The sequence below is a fragment of the Labeo rohita genome, chromosome 10, assembly GCF_022985175.1.
Source record: "Labeo rohita strain BAU-BD-2019 chromosome 10, IGBB_LRoh.1.0, whole genome shotgun sequence".
Taxonomy (NCBI): Eukaryota; Metazoa; Chordata; class Actinopteri; order Cypriniformes; family Cyprinidae; genus Labeo; species Labeo rohita.
The window spans coordinates 25,057,221-25,080,646 of NC_066878.1; the positions used below are offsets into that span (position 1 = coordinate 25,057,221).

Sequence of the window (23,426 nt, forward strand, 5' to 3'; positions counted from 1 at the left end):
AGTACATCATTGAATATTTCTTTGTCCTACATGGACATGTCGTTATAAAAGCTGCAGTGTTATCGATTTATTTTACTTTATTTTTTTGAGCCAAATCTCATAATTGTCCTATAGTGTGACTGTCTCAAGCATGGTTCAGTAAATTACAGCTTTTATAAATTTAAAATAAAAGCATAAACATGTTAAGAAATACCTCCGGCATAATTGTACAAGTGTCTATTTTAGTAAATGCCAATCATGACACACATAAAATATGGTGTGACGTAAGGTCCTATGGCGTGACACACATAAAATGTGGCGTGACGTAACGTCCTATGGCGTGACACACATAAAATGTGGCGTGACGTAACGTCCTATGGTGTTACACACATAAAATATGGTGTGACGTAATGTCCTATGGCATGACACACATAAAATGTGGCGTGATGTAACGTCCTATGGCATGACACATAAAATATGGTGTGACGTAACGTCCTATAGCATGACACATAAAATGTGGCGTGACGTAACGTCCTATGGTGTGACACACATAAAATGTGGCGTGACGTAACGTCCTATGGTGTTACACACATAAAGAATGGTGTGACGTAACGTCCTATGGCATGACACATAAAATGTGGCGTGACGTAACGTCCTATGGTGTGACACATAAAATGTGGCGTGACGTAACGTCCTATGGTGTTACACACATAAAGAATGGTGTGACGTAACATCCTATGGCATGACACATAAAATGTGGCGTGACGTAACGTCCTATGGTGTGACACACATAAAATATGGTGTGACGTAATGTCCAATGGCGTGACGCACATAAAATGTGGCATGATGTAACGTCCTATAGCGTGACACACATAAAATATGGTGTGATGTAACGTCCTATGGCGTGACACACATAAAATATGGCGTGATGTAACGTCCTATGGCGTGACACACATAAAATATGGTGTGACATAATGTCCTATGGCGTGACACACATAAAATATGGTGTGACGTAACGTCCTATGGCGTGACACACATAAAATGTGACGTGACACACATAAAATGTGGTGTGACGTAACGCCCTATGGCGTGACACACATAAAATGTGGTGTGACGTAACGTCCTATGGCGTGACACACATAAAATGTGGCGTGACGTAACATCCTATGGCATGACACATAAAATGTGGCGTGAGGTAAGGTCCTATGGCGTGACACACATAAAATATGGCATGACGTAATGTCCTATGGCGTGACACACATAAAATATGGTGTGACGTAATGTCCTATGGCGTGACACACATAATAGAACCAGATTTTTAAATTTTGAGCCAAATCTCAAAATTGTCCTATGGCGTGACTGTCTCAAGCATGGTTCAATAAATTACAGCTTTTATAAATTTAAAATAAAAGCATAAAAATGTTAAGAAATACCTCTGCCATAATTGTACAAGTGTCTATTTTAGTAAATGCCAATCATTTTTTTTCACATTTTGTCTCTGAAAACCATGTCCTCTGGTGCGACACCATATCCTGATTTTAAATCAGCCAATTCCAGAGAAAACTTAAATTAGTTGAAAGACCCCATTCGTGGTCGTGTTACTGAAGTCCCCCGTCAAGCCCCCATGACGTGCACATGGTACATTTTTGTCTCAGAATTCTTCAAATATTTAACTTTTTTGGAACCACTACAAAAGTGTTACATTTTGTTGTCCTTTGGTGTGACACACCTAAATTATATATTTCATTAAAAAATGTATGTTAAACTACATAATCATGGAAAATTATACAAATGTGTCTTGCTGACTGCTAATGACCGGTTAGCTCGGAATAGCAAAGTCATTAATTGACACAAAAGGCTGAAACTTCCTTTGGTGTGATAGAAAATGTCCTCCGGTGTGACGCCTGTATGATGCAGAAAGTAAATAGAATTAAAATGATGCCTTAAAAAGAGTAGCCATATAGTTTTAAAAAATTCATTCACATCTTAATGAATATAGTTTGAACATCAATCATATTTATCTGTGCCGCACATGCAGCAGGGGGCTAGAAGAGTTTCAGTAACATACGGATTGGCTAAGAGACTGAATTTTGTTGAAAATTATTTTTTGTTTAAAAAACATGTTGATATTGTTTGTATCACAATTAAACTTCCTTTCTCTTTTGACATGTTCAAAATTAAATAGAAATACTTTAATAGCAACCATTTCTGTTCTTTTAGTGTGACGTAATGTCATATGGTGTGACATAATGTCCTATGGTGTGACACACATAAAAGAACCAGATTTGTTTTTAGAAATTAGAAATGTCTAACAATGAAGATAAATCTCTCTCATGCTATTTATATATTATTAAGTTTTTTTTTCTTAATTTTTGCTACATCTCACCATAGAACAAATGTATCGTACAGTTCAGCAAAAAACAAAAAAATGTATGAAATAATTGAGGAATTTAGTGACCCTTTATATTTTCTCAAAGATTAGACTTCAAAAATTGTCTTTTACTATTTGTCAGCTACCCATATAAAACTATTTATTGCACAAATTGTAACATCAAAGGCTTGACTGTTGACCTTAATTAATGACATCACAACGATTTTGCAGTGGCCTCATCTTGGAGGAATGTGACATTCCTGATCTTTGTCCTTTCTAATGTCCTGACAGGAATGCCAGTGATCACAGTCACGGATACCAGAAACCACTGAGCTGTGAACAAACGTCCTGACCTCATTTATTTTTCAGAAATACAGTTTCGGAATAAATGATTACCCACTAAAAATCATCTGAAAACCATAGCTAGAATTCCTTTGCTCCGAGATCATCTTATATAAGAGGAAGCTGCTGAAGTCCAAGGGTTGGACATTAATGGTGTGTTTTTGTCAGCATGTTTTGATTGCTTTATAATGAAGTAGTTATTTTAGTACAGTAGATATCAATAGCAGTGCTGTATGTGGGTGTCATTTAGAGACTTTAATCACAAAGCTTGTGTTGGTCTTTATTTAAAATGAATCTATATTCTAAAGGCTGAACTGAAGGTTTGTTTTGAGTGAACAGAACGATTTGTACTTCTGCTGGATTGTTTGCAGGTTTGTCACTAATGGACAGGAATTCTGTTCTTTTTCCTCTCTTCTTTGCGTTGGCAGAGGTGACGTTTGCTCGTAAATCTTAGCAGAGGAATTCTGCTCCACTCAGGCATTTGGATGCGTTTGGTACTCGAGGTTTGTGCCTCAATACATGCTGTTTGTTTGAGACGCTGAGTGTCTGGGATCAGGATTAATCGGGATTGTTTCTAAAAGCGGTGGGAGAAAGGCACAGTCTTTGTGCAGTTCTTTCACGTATGCAGATTGTCATCTTTCCAGAATCCTGCCTGTTCCCAACTTATAAATAATGATCACAAACAAACATGAGTGATAGTAAGTGCTAACAATGAATCTTAATTAGTGGCGTTAATCAGCAGTGCGGTTTGAACAATTTGAAAACAATCTGCAGTGTGTCCTAGATAGATAGAGAGATAGTTGGATAGAGAGATGGATGGATGGATGAATAGATAGATGATAATTGGGTAGATAGATGCACAGACGTAATCAGATAGATAGATAGATAGATAGACAGATATACAAAGATAAATAAACAAACAACCCAAAAATAAACAGATAGATCGTTTGATAGATAGAAGGCTATACAGTACATGGATAGAAATCAGATAGATAGATAGATAGATAGATAGATAGAGAGAGAGAGAGAGAGAGAGAGAGAGAGAGAGAGAGAGAGAGAGAGATAGTTGGATAGAGAGAGGGATGGATGGATGGATGAATAGATAGATGATAATTGGGTAGATAGATGGATAGACAGATATACAAAGATAAATAAACAAATAAACAACCCAAAAATAAACAGATAGATTGTTGGATAGACAGAAGGCTATACAGTACATGGATAGAAATCAGATAGATAGATAGATAGATAGATAGATAGATAGATAGATAGATAGATGATAGTTGGGGTAGATAGATACATAGACAATCAGATAGATATATAGATGGATGGATAGACAGATGGATGAATAGATGGATGATAGTTGGGCAGATAGATGCATAGACGTAATCAGATAGATAGGTAGATAGATAGACAGATATACAAAGATAAATAAACAAACAACCCAAAAATAAACAGATAGATCGTTTGATAGATAGAAGGCTATACAGTACATGGATAGAAATCAGATAGATAGATAGATAGATAGATAGATAGAGAGAGAGAGAGAGAGAGAGAGAGAGAGAGAGAGAGTTGGATAGAGAGAGGGATGGATGGATGGATGAATAGATAGATGATAATTGGGTAGATAGATGCACAGACGTAATCAGATAGATAGATAGATAGATAGACAGATATACAAAGATAAATAAACAAACAACCCAAAAATAAACAGATAGATCGTTTGATAGATAGAAGGCTATACAGTACATGGATAGAAATCAGATAGATAGATAGATAGATAGAGAGAGAGAGAGAGAGAGAGAGAGATAGTTGGATAGAGAGAGGGATGGATGGATGGATGAATAGATAGATGATAATTGGGTAGATAGATGGATAGACAGATATACAAAGATAAATAAACAAATAAACAACCCAAAAATAAACAGATAGATTGTTGGATAGACAGAAGGCTATACAGTACATGGATAGAAATCAGATAGATAGATAGATAGATAGATAGATAGATAGATAGATAGATGATAGTTGGGGTAGATAGATACATAGACAATCAGATAGATATATAGATGGATGGATAGACAGATGGATGAATAGATGGATGATAGTTGGGCAGATAGATGCATAGACGTAATCAGATAGATAGGTAGTTGGATAAAGAGATGGATGGATGAATAGATAGATGATAATTGGGTAGACAGATGCATAGATGTAATCAGATAAATAGATAGACAGATATACAAAGATAAATAAACAAATAAACAACCCAAAAATAAACAAATAGATAGTTGGATAGACAGAAGGCTATACAGTACATGGATAGAAATCAGATAGATAGATAGGTAGATGACAGTTGGAGTAGATATATAGATGTATGGATAGACAGATGGATGGATGAATAGATAGATGATAATTGGGTAGACAGATGCCTAGACCTAATCAGATAGATAGATAGATAGACAGATAGACAGATATACAAAGATAAATAAACAAATAAACAACCCAAAAATAAACAGATAGATAGTTGGATAGACAGAAGGCTATACAGTACATGGATAGAAATCAGATAGACTGATAGATAGATAGATAGATAGATAGATAGATAGATAGATAGATAGATAGTTGGGGTAGATAGATACATAGACAATCAGATAGATATATAGATGGATGGATAGACAGATGGATGGATGAATAGATAGATGATAGTTGGGTAGATGGGTGCATAGATAGATAGATAGATAGTTGGGGTAGATGGATACATAGACATAATCAGATAGATATATAGATGGATGGATGGATGGATGAATAGATAGATGATAGTTAGGTAGATAGATGCATAGACAATGATAGATAGACAGATAGATAGATGATAGTTGGGTAGCCAGATGCATAGACATAACCAGACAGATAGATGGATGGATCAATAGATAGATGCATAGACATAATGATAGATGGATGGATGGATGGATGGATAGATAGATGGATAGATGGATGGATGGATGGATAGATGGATGGATAAATAAATAGTTGATAGTTGGGTAGATAGATGCATAGACATAACTAGATAGATAGATAGATAGTTGGGAAGATAGATAGACAATCAGATCGATATATAGATGATGGATAGACAGATGGATGGATGAACTAATAGATAACAGTGGGGTAGATAGGCGGATGGATGGATGGATGGATGGATAGATAGATGGATAGATAGATAGACAGACAGGTGGATGGATAAATAGATAGATGATAGTTGGGTAGACAGATGCATAGACATAATGATAGACATATAGATGGATAGATAGATAGATAGATAGATAGTTGGATAGACAGAAGAATATACAGTACATAAATATACAGATGGAGAAATAGAAAGGATACTTGGGTAGATAGATGGATAAACATACAGAAAGACATGGATAGACAGATGGAGAAATGGATGGATGAATAGATAGATAACAGTGGGGTATGGATGGATGGATGGATAGATAGATAGATAGATAGATAGATAGATAGATAGATAGATAGATGGAGAGTCAGATATATAGTTGGATAGATGAAATTGATTGTTGGGTAGACAGATGGATAGACATACATTCAGGTAGGATGGATGCTAGATAGATGGATTCAGAGCTTGTTTCTTAACTTGTCTGTTCTTTGTTCCTACAGACAGAAGACGACTGATCTGGGACTGTTTGTCTTGGACCAGAAGCCCCTAAGCTCACTGACAAGAGTCATTAAAGTCAGAAGTAATAACTACAGCTGCCCTAATTACCAGTGAATCATTAAGGAACTAAACTACACCTTAACCATCCCAGCTGTCCTCTGCCTCACAAACACCAGCCACAGAAAAGAGTCGATCAATAAGCATTCAGATCAGGCCTGCTGGGAAAACAGACGCAGCGCAGTGCCAGACGTCCAGCCGTGTCCAGGCGTGTCTGTGCACTCGAGGACCTTTCACATGGACTTTATTTAATAAAGCTCAGAGCTCTGTTGGCCGCTCGCAGAGAACGAGCCCTGAATAGACTGCAACATGGCTCCAATGTGCCGCTCAAAGTCACAAGCGGCCCCTGACAGGCCGTGGCAGCACGCCATGCGCCGTCGCATAATGACAGCGAGTGCCAGCAGTCGAGCGAACGTTCCTCCGCGTGCCAGCGCTTCAGCATCACCCAGACAACTACAACTTTTCATTATCATTTATTTAAGGTTAGGAAACGCCAGAGATTAATGTGTCTCAACAGGGTTTGTTATTTGAAGTGATAAATTATTGCATTCGCTCATACGATAAAGCAGAACGTAAGGCCTTTATGTTCTTATGTGGGTTTTGAAGTGAAAGGTCGATCAAAATCGTAAAGTTTGCAAAGGCAACTGGAAACCGGAGGATGAGGAATCACTCGCATGATCAAAACAAGTGAAACTCGCTGTACTTTAGCTGTGACGGGCGTTTGAAGCTCTATTGTTTGAGATCGGATCTGTTAAACGGTTAAAAGCTCTGATCCCATTCCGCATGAACAAAGAACGTTTCTTAAGAGGCAGATTAGAGAGTCATTTCCCTCCTTACAGCTGTTAAAAACCGCTACCATTCTTGGCAGATCTGATCGTGATGGTGATTGTTTTAAGCGACTAAGAAAACAACAGAGTTTCAGGTTTGGCGTCTCTACAGCATGTGTTAATCAGAATAGCACAAACACAGCCAGAGGCATCAAGCACAATAAGTACTGTGTGCTACCATGGTACAGGGGACAGTATCGTAATAATATACTATCATACTCAATGATTACCATAATCATTTGTGCGAAAAAAAAGCCCTTGGCATAGTAGTCAATACCATACAATTTTTATTTGTGTACAGTGAGTGTACACACTCATACATTGCAATGGTGTTTAGATGGGTCTGTAGTGTTAATGTGTTTTCTGAGTGCATTTGTGCACTTATAGGATTTTGTTATCGGTTTCATCGTCCAGCAGATGAAAATAATAATTGATATCAGCATGAAATAGATAGATAGACAGACAGACAGACAGATATACAAAGATAAATAAACAAATAAACAGACCCAAAAATAAACAGATAGTTGGGTAGGCAAAAGGATATACAGTACATGGATATACAGATAGAGAAATAGAAAGATAGATAGTTGGATAGACAGATGATGGATGGGTATTTGGATAGATAGACGGGTAGCTGATAGATAGTTGGGTGGAGGAACTGATAGATAGTTGGGTAGATAGATGGATAAACATATAGAAAGACAGATAGACAGTCAGATAATATACATAATACACAATCTATAAAGATAGATAGATAGATCGATAGATCGATAGATAGATAGTTGGATAGGCAAAAAGATATACAGTACATGGATATACAGATGGAGAAATAGAAAGATAGATAGTTGGATAGACAGATGATGGATGGATATTTGGATAGATTGACAGGTAGCTGATAGTTGGGTGGAGGAACTGATGGATAGTTGGGTAGATAGATGGATAAACATAGAAAGACATATATGATAGATGGAGAAATGGATGGATGAATAGATAGACAACAGTGAGGTAGATAGATGGAGAAATAGACAGATAATATACATAATACACATAATCTATAAAGATAGACAGATAGATAGTTGGGTAGATAGGCAGATCGGTAATCAGATAAGTAGTTGGGCAGATAATAGATAGATAGTTGGATAGGCAAAAGATATACAGTATGTGGATATACAGATGGAGAAATAGAAAGATAGATAGTTGGATAGACAGATGATGGATGGGTATTTGGATAGACAGACAGGTAGCTGATAGTTGGGTGGAGGAACTGATAGATAGATAGATAGATAGATAGATAGATAGATAGATAGATAGATAGATAGATACATAGATACATAGATACATAGACAGACATACAAAGATAAATAAACATATAATGGACATACAGATGGAGAAATAGAAAGATAGATAGTTGGATAGACAGATGATGGATGGGTATTTGGATAGATTGACAGGTAGCTGATAGATAGTTGGGTGGAGGAACTGATGGATAGTTGGGTAGATAGATGGATAAACACAGAAAGACAGACATATGATAGATGGGGAAATGGATGGATGAATAGATAGACTACAGTGAGGTAGATAGATGGAGAAATAGACAGTCAGATAATATACACAATACACAATCTATAAAGATAGACAGATAGTTGGGTAGATAGGCAGATAGATAAACAGATGGGTAGTTGAGCAGATGATGGATGGATAGATATTTGGGTAGATACATTGTTGGTAGATAGATGATAGATAGATAGATAGTTGGGTTGGCAAAAGATATACAGTATGTGGATATACAGATGGAGAAATAGAAAGATAGATAGTTGGATAGACAGGTGATGGATGGGTATTTGGATAGACAGACAGGTAGCTGATAGTTGGGTGGAGGAACTGATAGATAGATAGATAGATAGATAGATAGATAGATAGATAGATAGATGGGTAGATGTGTAGATAGGCAGATAGATAATCAGATCAGGTAGTTGGGTAGATGATAGTTGGGTAGATGGATAGATAGAGAGATAGACAGATAGATAGATAGATACATAGACAGACATACAAAGATAAATAAACAAATAAACAGACCCAAAAATAAACACATAGATAGTTGGATAGACAGAAGGATATACAGTACATGGATAGACAGATGATGGATGGGTATTTGGATAGATTGACAGGTAGCTGATAGATAGTTGGGTGGAGGAACTGATGGATAGTTGGGTAGATAGATGGATAAACATACAGAAAGACAGACATATGATAGATGGAGAAATTGATGGATGAATAGATAGACAACAGTGAGGTAGATAGATGGAGAAATAGACAGTCAGATAATATACACAATACACAATCTATAAAGATAGATAGATAGTTGGGTAGATAGGCAGATAGATAAACAGATGGGTAGTCGAGCAGATGATGGATGGATAGATATTTGGGTAGATACATTGTTGGTAGATAGACAGATGATAGATAGATAGTTGGGTTGGCAAAAGATATACAATATGTGGATATACAGATGGAGAAATAGAAAGATAGATAGTTGGATAGACAGATGATGGATGGGTATTTGGATAGACAGACAGGTAGCTGATAGTTGGGTGGAGGAACTGATAGATAGATAGATAGATAGATAGATAGATAGATAGATAGATAGATAGATAGATAGATGGGTAGATAGGCAGATAGATAGATGGGTAGATAGGCAGATAGATAATCAGATCAGGTAGTTGGGTAGATGATAGTTGGGTAGATGGATAGATAGATAGATAGATACATAGATACATAGACAGACATACAAAGATAAATAAACAAATAAACAGACCCAAAAATAAACACATAGATAGTTGGATAGACAGAAGGATATACAGTACATGGATAGACAGATGATGGATGGGTATTTGGATAGATTGACAGGTAGCTGATAGATAGTTGGGTGGAGGAACTGATGGATAGTTGGGTAGATAGATGGATAAACATACAGATTCTATGGAGAAATAGACAGATAATATACATAATACACAGTCTATAAAGATAGATAGTTGGGTAGATAGGCAGATAGATAAACAGATGGGTAGTCGAGCAGATGATGGATGGATAGATATTTGGGTAGATACATTGTTGGTAGATAGATAGATGATAGATAGATAGATAGTTGGGTAGATAGGCAGATAGATAATCAGATAGGTAGTTGGGCAGATGATTGATAGATAGATAGATAGATACATAGATAGATGTGTGTGCAGACGGGTGCTGAGCATGCCGGGACTCGTCTGTGATTGTTCAGGACATCAGATCCGTGTCATTATGCTGCAGTGACTCACGGATCTGTTTACTCCATTCAACTAGTGCTCAAACACGCTGCGCTGTGACGCTGACGAGTGTTTGTGTGCGTGATTCAGTCCACAGACAACAAACGACTGCAGTTTACACAGGAAACACTCTGAGTTTTGTCTTTCTTTGTCTTTCTTTAGCTCTCGATTACACTCACTGGAAAACCATCCGACTGCTCCCGGCGCCATGGCAACAGCGAAGGCTTCTTTAATGAGTAAGTGTGTGGAGCTAAAGGTTGACCACAGGTATGTGTGAGCTATTAATGATTGATCAGCTCAGATCGCTGAAGGAAACAAACACGCTGCTGAAGAAAATCACAACACCCGAGGACAAACATGTAGGCAGATTTCCTACTCGAAAGCGTCTAAATGAGAATTATTCTCTGCTGGAGATTCTGCTTACAGATCGTGATCTGATCAAACCCCCGACAACACCACAACACCCTAGCAACCCCATAGCAACGTGCTAAAATCACTAATCACACCTTACTTTGTTTCTATGCATTTAAAATGTCACAAAATGGTTTTCGTACCATTTTCAGGGTTTCAGCTCAGTTTTCTTTATCAGTAATTATTCTAAAATGTTGTATGAATTAAACTTTGCAGGTTTTATGAAGGTCAAGACTTTTATGTCAGTTCACAATATGTCAAAATGTTCTCGAAATGTAAATGTAGAACTGAAAATACAACCAATAAATTTCCTACATTTTTTAAAATTTATTTAACAAAAGAAATGGTTAACTAGGTTATGGAAATAACTTTTACTGTACTTCTGATTCTTTATGTGTCTAAATGTTTTTAAATCAAGATACACTGAAAACAGGGTTTGTACAAGGTGCTTGAAGTGCTTGCATTTGACTTTTTGAAATGTAAGACCTAAAAAACCCTTGAAAATAGCAATATTCCCGAAGAGGTACTTAAAAAGTGCTTGAATTATTGAAAGACAAATGCAGTCTTTTCACGCAAAATTCACACAATTCAGAAAAACATAATACTTTTTTCACTTATTTCAGGTAATGTCATAAAACTAGCAAGCTAAGCCAGTTGTAGTACTATCATGTAATCATGGCTGAAGAGACAAAAAGAGGAAAAGAAGAACCAAATCAATTGAGTCATTTACTGGAACCACTTTGACTTCGATCATTCATTTCAAGCGATTCACTAGCAAAACCAGATCAAATGAAAAGAGACGTTCAGTTTCAAATTTCAACATCGCTTGTAATAATTCTTTAAAAAGCACGTAGTAATGGGTGAAAGGGAGATTTCAGAAACTCAGAATCAGTTAAACCACTGCGTCACAAAATGATTCACTGTTTCGAAGCGCTCTAATCGGATCGCGTCTCGCGAATCATTTGTTTCAGATTGGGATTAAAATCGCGTATCGCGAATCATTTGATTCAGATTGGAATGGGTTTGTGAATCATTTCGCGAATTGAATGATTCAAATCAAATGATTTGCGATCCGCACTCCGAGTCCTGGTCTGAAATGGTGGTTTGCGAATCAATATTCAGATCGGGACCTCGTGCTCAGAGCGCGGATCGTGAATCATTTGACTAATGCTGCGTTCACACTAGCAGCGACTTCTGTCGCTGCATGTCGCCAGGGGCTGGCGATGAGGTTGCTAGTGGGCGTTCTCACTACTGGTTGCCTTGACAGCGAATCAGGTTTCTTGCTGCTAAATTCAAACATTTTGGAGGCAGAAGACTAAATATAATATAAATATAAGTTAAATCTGTACATACAAACAAAAACGAATGAGAAGCATAGCCTATATTTTTCCATTGCATATGTTTATCTATGGCTGAGAGGAGAACGATCATGTGAGCTCTACCGTCTTCTTTCCTATTGGCTGTCGCTCCCGACAGTCGCTCTTCATTTGCATAAAGTTGAGGGATTCTGAACTTTGTTGCGTCGCTGATTCCAATAGGTATGTGTGATTCCAATAAAATGATTTGCGATTCGCGAGCCATCATTTCAGATCAGCACTTGGAGCGCGAATCGCAAATCATTTTATTGGAATCATTTTATTTGCGAAATGATTCACAAACCCATTCAGATCTTGTGATCTCATGAATTGAATGATTCAAATAAAATGACTCGCGACCCGCTCTTCGAGTCATGATGGTTCGCGAATCATTATTCAAAACGGGACCTCAGGCTCGGAGAGCGGATCGTGAATCATTTGATTAAGATCTGAACGAGTTTGTGAATCATTTCGCGAATTGAATGATTCAAATAAAATGAGTCGCGATCCGCGCTGACATGATACATTTTGTTTTCTGAGAAATTTATCCAAATTAAGTTTTTCTTTTTATTAAAACGAGCATAAATATTGGCCAATGGAGTCAAAAAAATCAACTTAATTAAAAAATTAACTTAAGTTTTTAATCCCCATTGACAGATATTTGTTCTTGTTTTAACCCCCTGTTGGTGTAAAACATTTTTAAAAATTTTTTTGACCAAACAACACCAGAGGGTTAAGCATAAACTCACTTACTGTAATTTCTGAGAAAACAAGACTTAATTTCTTCATTTTGCATTTCAAGTAGGATGTTTAGATATTTATACTGGGAAAACAAACATCTAAAAATCCCTAATAAAAATACTGGCAGTTTTTTTGCAGTTTGTGCATTTAATGTCTTGACTTTATGAATTTAAGACTTTGTGTAAAAGCAGACGAATACATTTTAAGACCCAGAGAAACCCTGCTTTGTAACCATTTAATTTTATTTAAAAATTTAAGAATGCAGTTAATCTGGCAGTAATAGTCCATATGATAAAAAGTAATTTGACTGATGCTGTCAGTTCCAAACATTCTGCTTATGTTTCACAGAAGAAGATAAATCACACAACATGCGGGTGAGTAAACAATGACCTTAATTTTTATCTGATTTTTATCTATGATTTAAAAAAATCATACTTTTTACAGTACATTCAAGCACCACTTTTTTTCTCCAGCAAGTCTTGTTTATAAATAAAGCCTCCCGGAGCGAATGCGGCACGTCAGTCGTCTCTGACTGCATCCAGCACGCTGTCCGTTTGATTGAAGTGTATGGCAGGAGGCAGCCGTGTCTCTGCCAGAGCTTAAATGTGAGTCTTTTGTCCCTTTTTAATAACTGCATAATTGCACAAACTCCCATGTCAATTATCAAGGATAATCACTAATTAGCTGATGGCTGGAGTTAAAAGAGAGGAGAAAAATCACAGATGAAGCATAATACAGCACTTTGAAGCACACAGCTATACTGATTATATCGCCAGGGATTTCTTTTTTTGTTGTTGATGTCCTAATGGTGTTTATTAGCTAGTTTAAAGCTTCAGAAGAGTCTCTTCTAAACATAAAGACAAAGGGATTTTTCTCCACTAGAAATGCTGTTAATGCTGCAACAACAGACAAAAGAAAACAAGCGATTCCCTGATGCACTGCAGTGTTGCAATGTGCTGCAAATATGAAATGCAACAGATCAATGGATGCGACCACTGGGGGGTGTCGTTACCCTGCGCCGTCCCGATCACCAGATCCTCTAAAACGCAGGCATTTAATAAAGTGCTTGTTTGTGCACATCTCTTTATTACTCTAAATAAAGAAAGTTCCTTAATGGTTCTTTAATTTATTCTAAGGTGGTTCACGTTGGAAACACAATTGCAAAGAGAGGGTTATTTTGAACGGCGTTGGCTTATGTATAGCTGTGTCTGCACATTAAGCAAAGATATTAGAAGACATTTCACCTCTGAATTACTGGCAGTGAAGCAGAAAGGTGTTCAGCTGAGCAACAACAGGATTCTGAAATGTAACCTAACACTGTCAATCACATGCGTGTCAATGATGAATGTCACATATCTGCACTATCACTTTACCATCTGCCACCGCTGCTATTTTTACAGCATGTTTACAATGTAAATAGTACTTAAATAGTATTATATATCATTTTTGCTATAGATAGGTGGCTACATGGATGGATACTATTATAGTTTTCTATTAATATTTTGTATTGTTTTTTTTTTTATTAGTAAGTAAAAAACTTTTTAATTATGTCTTTATTCATTTCTATTTTAGTTTTAGTTATTTTAGCACTGCAGGTTTAAAAAAAAGAGAAATGTTGCCTTAGTATGATGCCGTTTTAGGGCCACGCTAAAAAAAGAAATTCTAAAATTACGTGATTAAAGTCATAATATTTTGAGAATAAAGTCGAAATTACGAGAATAATAAATGTCAATTTCGACTTTATTCTTGTAATTTCGACTTTATTCTTGAAATTTTCAACTTTATTCTCAAAACCTTTAGATTTTAATCTTGAAACATTTCGACTTAATCTCAAAACATTTAGATTTTATTCTCGAAACATATTTACTTTTTTTTTTTTTTTTTTTTTTTAAGAAACATTTCGACTTTATACTCAACATTTAGATTCTGGAAACATTTCAACTTTATTCTCGAAACACTTTGACTTTATTCTCAAAACATTTTAACTATTTTCGAAACATTTTAACATTATTCTCGAAACAATTAGATTTTATTCTTGAAACATTTTTACTTTTTAGAAACATTTTTACTTTATTCTCGAAACATTTCGATTTTATTTTCAAAACATTTTGACTGTATTCTTGCAACATTTTGCCAAACTTTTTACTTTATTTTTGAAACATTTCGACTTTATTGTCATAATTTTGAATTTTTACTTTATTCTCAAAATATTACGACTTTAATCTCGTAATTTTAGATTTTAAATTTTCTAACATGGCACTAAAACGCTGTCGTACCTTAGCAACTGGTAGTATTCAAATTAATGTTTATTTTATTTCCAGTTACAGTTTTTTTTTTTTGTAATGATTTTGGGGTTTGTTGGATGTTTTTTTTTTTTTTTTCTAAATTACCTATATTTTACATATAATGTGTTGGGGTATATATACAAGGGCTGTTAAATGATTAATCGTGATTAATCGCATGCAGCATAGTTTGTCTTTACATAAAATATATGTGTGTACTGTGCATATATATTGTATATATAAATACACACAGATGCATGTATATATTTAAGAAAACTGTTATATTTATATAGAAAATATTTATATGTACATATGATATAAATTCTATGTAAATATATGTATACATGTAAATATTTTTAAATTACATGTATGTATTTATGCATACATTATTAATATACACAGTACACACATATATATATATATATAATCAAAATTATAAACGCAACACTTTTGTTTTTGCCCCCATTTTTCATGAGCTGAACTCAAAGATCTAATACTTTTTCTATGTACACAAAAGGCCTATGTCTGTCAAATATTGTTCACAAATCTGTCTAAATCTGTTAGTGAGCACTTCTCCTTTGCTGAGATAATCCATCCACCTCACAGGTGTGGCATATCAAGATGCTGATTAGACAGCATGATTATTGCACAGCTGTGCCTTAGGCTGGACACAATAAAAGGCCACTCTAAAATGTGCAGTTTTACTGTATTGGGGGGGTCCGAAAACCAGTCAGTATCTGGTGTGACCACCATTTGCCTCATGCAGCAACACTACTCCTCCTCATAGAGTTGATCAGGTTGTTGATTGTGGCCTGTGGAATGTTGGTCCACTCCTCTTCAATGGCTGTGCGAAGTTGCTGGATATTGGCAAGGAACTGGAACACGCTGTCGTATACACCGATCCAGAGCATCCCAAACATGTTCAATGGGTGACATGTCCGGTGAGTATGCTGGCCGTGCAGAACTAGGATGTTTTCAGCTTCCAGGAATTGTGTACAGATCCTTGCAACATGGGGCCGTGCATTATCACGCTGCAACATGAGGTGATGGTCGTGGATGAATGGCACAACAATGGACCTCAGGATCTCGTCACGGTATCTCTGTGCATTCAAAATGCCATCAATAAAATGCACCTGTGATTGTTGTCCATAACATACACCTGCCCATACCATAACCCCACCGCCACCATGGGCCACTCGATCCACAACGTTAACATCAGCAAACCGCTCACCCACACGACGCCATACACGCTGTTTGCCATCTGCCCTGTACAGTGAAAACCGGGATTCATCTGTGAAGAGAACACCTCTCCAAAGTGCCAGACGTCATCGAATGTGAGCATTTGCCCACTTGAGACGGTTACGACAATGAACTGCAGTCAGGTCGAGACCCCGATGAGGACGATGAGCATGCAGATGAGCTTCCCTGAGACGGTTTCTGACAGTTTGTGCAGAAATTCTTTGGTTATGCAAAACGATTGATGCAGCAGCTGTCCGGGTGGCTGGTCTCAGACGATCTGGGAGGTGAAGATGCTGGATGTGGAGGTCCTGGGCTGGTGTACAAGTGGTCTGCGGTCGTGAGGTGGTTGGATGTACTGCCGAATTCTCTGAAACGCTTTTGGAGACGGCTTATGGTAGAGAAATGAACATTCAATTCACGGGCAACAGCTCTGGTGGACATTCCTGCAGTCAGCAAGCCAATTGCACACTCCCTCAAAACTTGCGACATCTGTGGCATTGTGCTGTGTGATAAAACTGCACATTTTAGAGTGGCCTTTCATTAGAGTGGCCACCCACCTGTGCACACCTGTGCAATAATCATGCTGTCTAATCAGCATCTTGATGTGCCACACCTGTGAGGTGGATGGATTATCTCGGCAAAGGACATTAGATTAGATGTAGACAGATTTGTGAACAATATTTGAGAGAAATAGGCCTTTTGTGTACATAGAAAAAGTCTTAGATCTTCGAGTTCAGCTCATGAAAAATGGGGGCAAAAACAAGTGTGTTGCATTTATAATTTTGGTCAGTGTGTGTGTGTATATATATATATTACATTTTTTAAATTGTAATTTTGAATTTTGTGTATTTATGCATGCATAATTATTATTTACTGTTATTGCATGTATTTATTTTTTAGTCTGTGCTTGCATATATAGAAACAATTTTACTGTCAGATTCCAGGTTTTGAAACTCTTTCGACTCACCGAGCATTTGTTGGGTTTCTCCCCGGAGTGCACCCTCATGTGAATCAGCAGTTTGTAGCGTGCGTTGAAAGGTTTGTGTTTGCGTGGACATCCGGCCCAGAAACAGGTGAAGTCCTCACCCTTGCGCTGGTCGACGTGGATCTTCTCGATGTGCTTGACCAGCTCCTCTCTCTGGCCGTAAACGGTGCCGCAGTCCAGCCATCGGCAGCAGTGTCCTCCGCTCGCATCCTCCTCCTCATCCTCCTCCAGCATCGGGCAGAGAGTTGACGGAAGCACCCTCAGGTTGTCCGAAGACACCTGAGAGACCGCTGGGATATGAACGTGGGAACCTCGCAGATGGGCGTTATAGGGCGGTGGAGGTCCTCTAGGAGGACTAGGCGTCCTGATAATGGCAGACAGTTCAAACTGAAGCTGTATCGAAGGCGACAGGCTGTTTTTTGTCGCCGTTTCGGGTAGAAGTTGGTGCTCCACCACTAGATTGGTGAATTGGTCTTCTAGCGGCGTCGCCTCCAACTGCTGCATGCGGAAACTCTCGGTGTCGCCGGAGAGCGTCTGAATGGACCTGTCTTTGGTGATGTGTTTGCCAGGATTTGGATGAGGGATGCAGCTGCCTCTGATGCCCAGCAGGTGTCCGCAAACGTCGGACTGCAGAGGAGAAGGAGTGGGACGTGAGGCCGGCGACGTGCGAGAACCGATGATGTACGCCACCAGCGACGTGGGCGAGGTTCTGATGATGGAGTTGAGGTCGAGGCCAATGCCGTCCGAGAGCGGAGACAAGGACAGCGCTCGCTTTTTGGAGCGGGCCGAGAGTCGCGGACTGCTGCCGTCCTCCTTGAAGAGATAATGCGGCAGAGACGCGGGGTTGGAGACGGATTCGGACATGGAGGTCCCGGGAACGAGATTCGGATCAGCTGCTTCTGCAATCTGATTAGACACCTGCTGAAGCCCCAGTGGAGGCAGAACGCGGTATCCGTAGGGCCAGTCCAGCTTACTGCTGCGAATCGACTGCGTCTCTGCGATGCTGAGGGTGGTCGACGCTAAAGATTCTCTGGACAGCAAACACCTGCAGTAGATCACCCAAAAATTACACAGATTTAAAAATTACACAGGTTTAAATGTCATGAATGAAATGTTGCAAATGACTTTCTGTCTACTTTGTGAATATCCCAGTTGCTCTTTTCCATTCATTTAAATGGGATTGTGGCTCTCAAGCTCCAAAATCAGATCCATAATAGTAATCTACACAATTCCCAAGTCTATATTTAAGTCATTTAAGTTGTTATTCACTTAAATGTCATGCTGCGTCCGGTTTTTACCCAAGTAACAAATTTAGGGTATAAAAACATTGTGGGAACATTGTTTAAAAAAAAAAAAAAAGTTAAAATGTCCAGGATTCTCTACTAACATTATTTTTACCCAAAATACAATATTATTTTCAATGTTTATTTTTAATAAATGTCTATACAGTGTTAAAATGTCCCAAGTTTCTTGTCCTGATTCTAGAGTAATTTAATGGTTACAAAAATGTTTCTTACAGAGTTCTGCTAACTTTATTTTCACCCAAAATGTTATTTTGAATGTCTATTTTTAATATCCTGCAAACATTTAAATGTCCAGAAATGTTGTTGTGATTAAAGTGTTATTTATTATACATTATATGTATGTATATGTGTGTATATATATATATATATACATATACACTACCGTTCAAAAGTTTGGGGTCAGTACATTTTTATTGTTTCTTTTTTTTTTTTTTTTTTTTTTAAGAAATTAATACTTTTATTCACCAAGGATGTATTAAGTTAATAATTAAAAGTTTCTTAAAAGTTAATAATAAACAATTTACATTGTTATAAAATATTTATATTTTGAATAAACACTGTACTTTTTAAACTTGTTATTCATGAAAGAATCCTGAAAAAAAAAAATCACAGGTTCCAAAAAATATTTGGCAGCACAACTGTTGATATTATCCAACATTGATCATTCTAATAATAAATCCGCATATTAGAATGATTTCTGAAGGATCATGTGACACTTAAGACTGGAGTAACAGCTGATAAAAATTCAGCTTTTCATCACAGGAATAAATTCTATTTTAAAGTATGTTAAAATAAAAAACATTATTTTATATTGTAAAAACATTTTGCAATATTACAATATTTTTTCTATATTTTTAATCAAATAAATGCAGCCTTGATGAGCATAAGAGACTTCTTTAAAGACTATTACAAGTCTTACTGACCCCAAACTTTTGAACAGTAGTGTATATATATATATATATATATACACATATTTCCCAAAATACAACGTTATTTTGATTAATTTTTAATATTCTGCAAACATTAAAATGTCCAGAAATGTTGTTGTGATTAGAATGTTATTTAAATGTTACAAAAAGTTTTCTTACAACATTCTGCTAACATTATTATTATGAAAAAAGATTATTAATAATAATATTAATAAATATAAATAACAAATTTAGTTTATAAAAATACTGGGAACATTGTTTTAAAATGTCTGTAAAATATTAAAATGTCCAAGTTTCTTGTCCTAATTCTAGAGTAATGTAATGTTTATAAAAAATGTTTCTTACAGCATTTTACTAACTTTATTTTCACACGAAATGTTATTTTGAATATTTTATTTAATATTCTGCAAGCATTAAAATGTCCAAAAATGTTGTAATTAGAATGTTATTTAAAAGTTACAAAAAGATTTCTTACAACATTTTACTAACTTTATTTTTACTCAAAATGTAATGTTATTTGACAATTTATTTTTCATATAAAATGTCCACTTTTCTTGTTTTAGTTTCTTGATTAGAATGTTATTTAAAGGTTACAAAAATATTCATTACAACATTCTGCTAACTTTATTATTATGAAAAAAATAATAATTATAATAATAAATAAATATAAATGATAAAAACGTTGTGGGATCATTGTTTTAAAATGTTTGTAAATGTTAAAATAGAGTAATGAAATGTTTATAAAAAATGTTTCTTACAGCATTTTACTATCTTTATTTTCACCCAAAATATGTTATTTTAAATGTTTATTTTTAATAATCTGCAAATGTTAAAATGTCCAGAAATGTTGGTGTGATTAGAATGTTATTTAAATGTTACAAAAAGGTTTCTGACAACATTCTACTAACTTTGTTTTCATCCAAAATGTAATGTTATTTGACCATTTATTTTTCATATAAAAGGTCCACTTTTGTTGTTGTGATTAGGATGTTATTTAAAGATTACAAAAACGTTTATTACAACATTCTGCTAACTTTATTATTATGAAAAAGATTTATAACAATAATAAATAAATATAAATAACAAATTTAGGTTATAAAAACATTGTGGTAACGTTGTTTAAAAAAAATGTAAAAATGTCAAGGTTTCTCTACTAACATTATTTTCACCCAAAATACAATGTTATTTTGAACGTTTATTTTTAATATTCTGCAAACGTTAAAATGTCCACTTTTCTTGTTGAGATTAGAATGTTATTTAAAGGTTACAAAAAGGTTTCTTACAACATTCTACTAATTTTATTATTACGAAAAAATTTTATTATAATAAATAAATATAAATAATAAATGTAAGATATAAAAACATTGTGGGAACACTGTTTAAAAATGTCTGTACAATTTTAAATTGTCCAAATTTCTTGTCCTAATTCTAGATTAATTTATTGGTTACAAAAATGTTTCTTACAACATTCTACTGACATTATTTTCACCCAAAATGTGATGTTGTTTGACCATTTATTTTTCATATTAGCATGCCCAGTTTTCTTGTTGTGATTACAATATTATGTAAAGGTTACAAAAACATTCTTATAACATTCTGCTAACTTTTTCATCCAAAATAAAACATTTGAACTTTTATTTTTAAAATTGTGCAAATATTACAATGTTTTCTTGCCATGATTAGAACGTTATTTAAAGGTTACAAAAACATTTCTTTGAATATTCAAGTACAAATAACAAAACATTCTGATATCAACATTTTCAAAAACTGTCCTTCTGTCAACATTACTTCAAGAACGTTTTGTTCTAACATTTATATAACTATTACGCAATATCCTAACATTTACATAACTTTTTTTTATAAGCTTTCCATTGATGTATGATTTGTCAGGACAATATTTGTCCGAGATACAACTATTTGAAAATCTGGAATCTGAGGGTGAAAAAAAAATCAAAATATGGAGAAAATCACCTTTAAAGTTGTCCAAATGAAGATCTTAGCAATGCATATTACTAATCAAACATTAAGTTTTGATATATTTACAGAAGGGAAGAGTCGGGAAGAGTCGACCAATGCTATTTGCAGCAATGTTTTTTCTATATGTCATTTCTTCTCCACATGACCTTTTTTGTAGTCTATTTCAGATCTTTGCCAGAGGAGAAGAAAGAGAGAAAGTCACGGAACAACATAAGGGTGAGTAAATAATGACATGCCTAGTCTGAATATACAGAAGCATGAATGATATTTGAGAGCGTTTGCTAGAAGGGAAGCTTTTCAGTGGATAATGACAATATTGACCTGTTTGCACTTTGAATATACTGCAAATTGACTATTTATATGGTACTTTTTGGCCTTTGACAGCCAATGCATGCTTTTGTTGTACCATGTAAACATACATAAAATGTATATGTGATCCTGGACCACAAAACCAGTCATAAGGGTCATTTTTTTCCCATCTGAAATCATGAAATCTGAATAAATAAGCTTTTCATTGATGTTAGGATAGGACAATATTTGTCTGAGATCCAACTATTTGAAAATCTGGAATCTGAGGGTGCAAAAAAATCAAAATACTGAGAAAATCATCTTTCAAGGCATTTAGGTTATTAAAATGTTCTTCTAAGAAATGACCACTGAAAGTTTCTTTGTTAACCAAAAATGGTTTTTCTATTAGATCACTATGAAACTTCTTTATTTGTAAGTGTGTGAGGATGTGTACCTGGCATCAGTGAAGGGAAGAGCGAGTGAATGAGGTGGAGCGTTTTGGACTGAAGTTTGTGGAGAAACCGGACCCAGACTCTGAACCAGCATGGCGTTGCTCGACACCTGCAGGTTCGATCCGCCGCACGGCCCAAACACTCTTCCGTTCGTCCCCAAAGACAAGTAACCTGAGGAAAAAGCCACGTTTCATTCATTTATGATTCAATAATGATAATTCACTTCTCCTGCTTTCTATAAAATCTCCTGTAAAAGCTGCAGAGCAAATCAAACTTTCTCAAAAGTCTCTGCATAGTCACGTAATACTAAAGTTCAGACTGTCAGAATAAAATCCAGCCATTAAAGAGCAGGAAAAACTGGCACTAAAAGACTCTAAACCAGTCTCCAGCAGAGAACTAATAATCAAGCGCGGCGTTTCCAGTAGATCAGAGGCGGTTGTGCCCTGGAGACACACTTATTTTCCTTCCTTGTACCGCATAACAGGACTATGATTGGTCTGTTCAGACGCGTATCTTGATTACTCAGTACTGCTTATTCTAGCTTTACTGTTTTTTATAGTGTACATTAGAAGTTCACAAGAACTACTTATGTTTGCAAATTACACATTAAGATTGCACTAAGATTTCAAGATCATTTGCAAAGTGCAGTGGTTCAGTACTGTTTGGGGATCAGTAATAACGGTGTCTTTTAATGCTTTGCTTGAGTGTTGTTGTTGCAAATTGTAATATTTAAGTTGGCTTGAGAAAGCCAACTTACTGAAATGCTATTTAAACAACTTCTTTTTCTTCCTCTGAAACTAAAATGCTACTCCTTCTAGAGCTTTAACTCTACAAACTCCAAACTCAGCCCAGATCTTCAGACTGATCCGACCAAGTGTGCTGTATCTTTTCTAACTGATCAGACTTAAGATTTTCCTAAAA

General features: G+C 35.9%; 1 protein-coding gene across 2 annotated transcripts in view; it reads right to left on the minus strand.

Annotated features, from left to right (window-relative positions):
* Positions 1 to 23,426, minus strand: part of glis3 (GLIS family zinc finger 3) — a 49,492-nt gene that overhangs the window by 18,637 nt on the left and 7,429 nt on the right. For both annotated transcript variants that reach the window (XM_051121280.1, XM_051121279.1), the window contains exons 3-4: positions 22,508 to 22,676; positions 17,538 to 18,600 (exon numbers count right to left, since the gene is read on the minus strand). In XM_051121280.1, the coding sequence (XP_050977237.1) occupies positions 17,538 to 18,600; positions 22,508 to 22,676 (1,232 nt within the window). The remainder of the gene's footprint in view (positions 1 to 17,537; positions 18,601 to 22,507; positions 22,677 to 23,426) is intronic.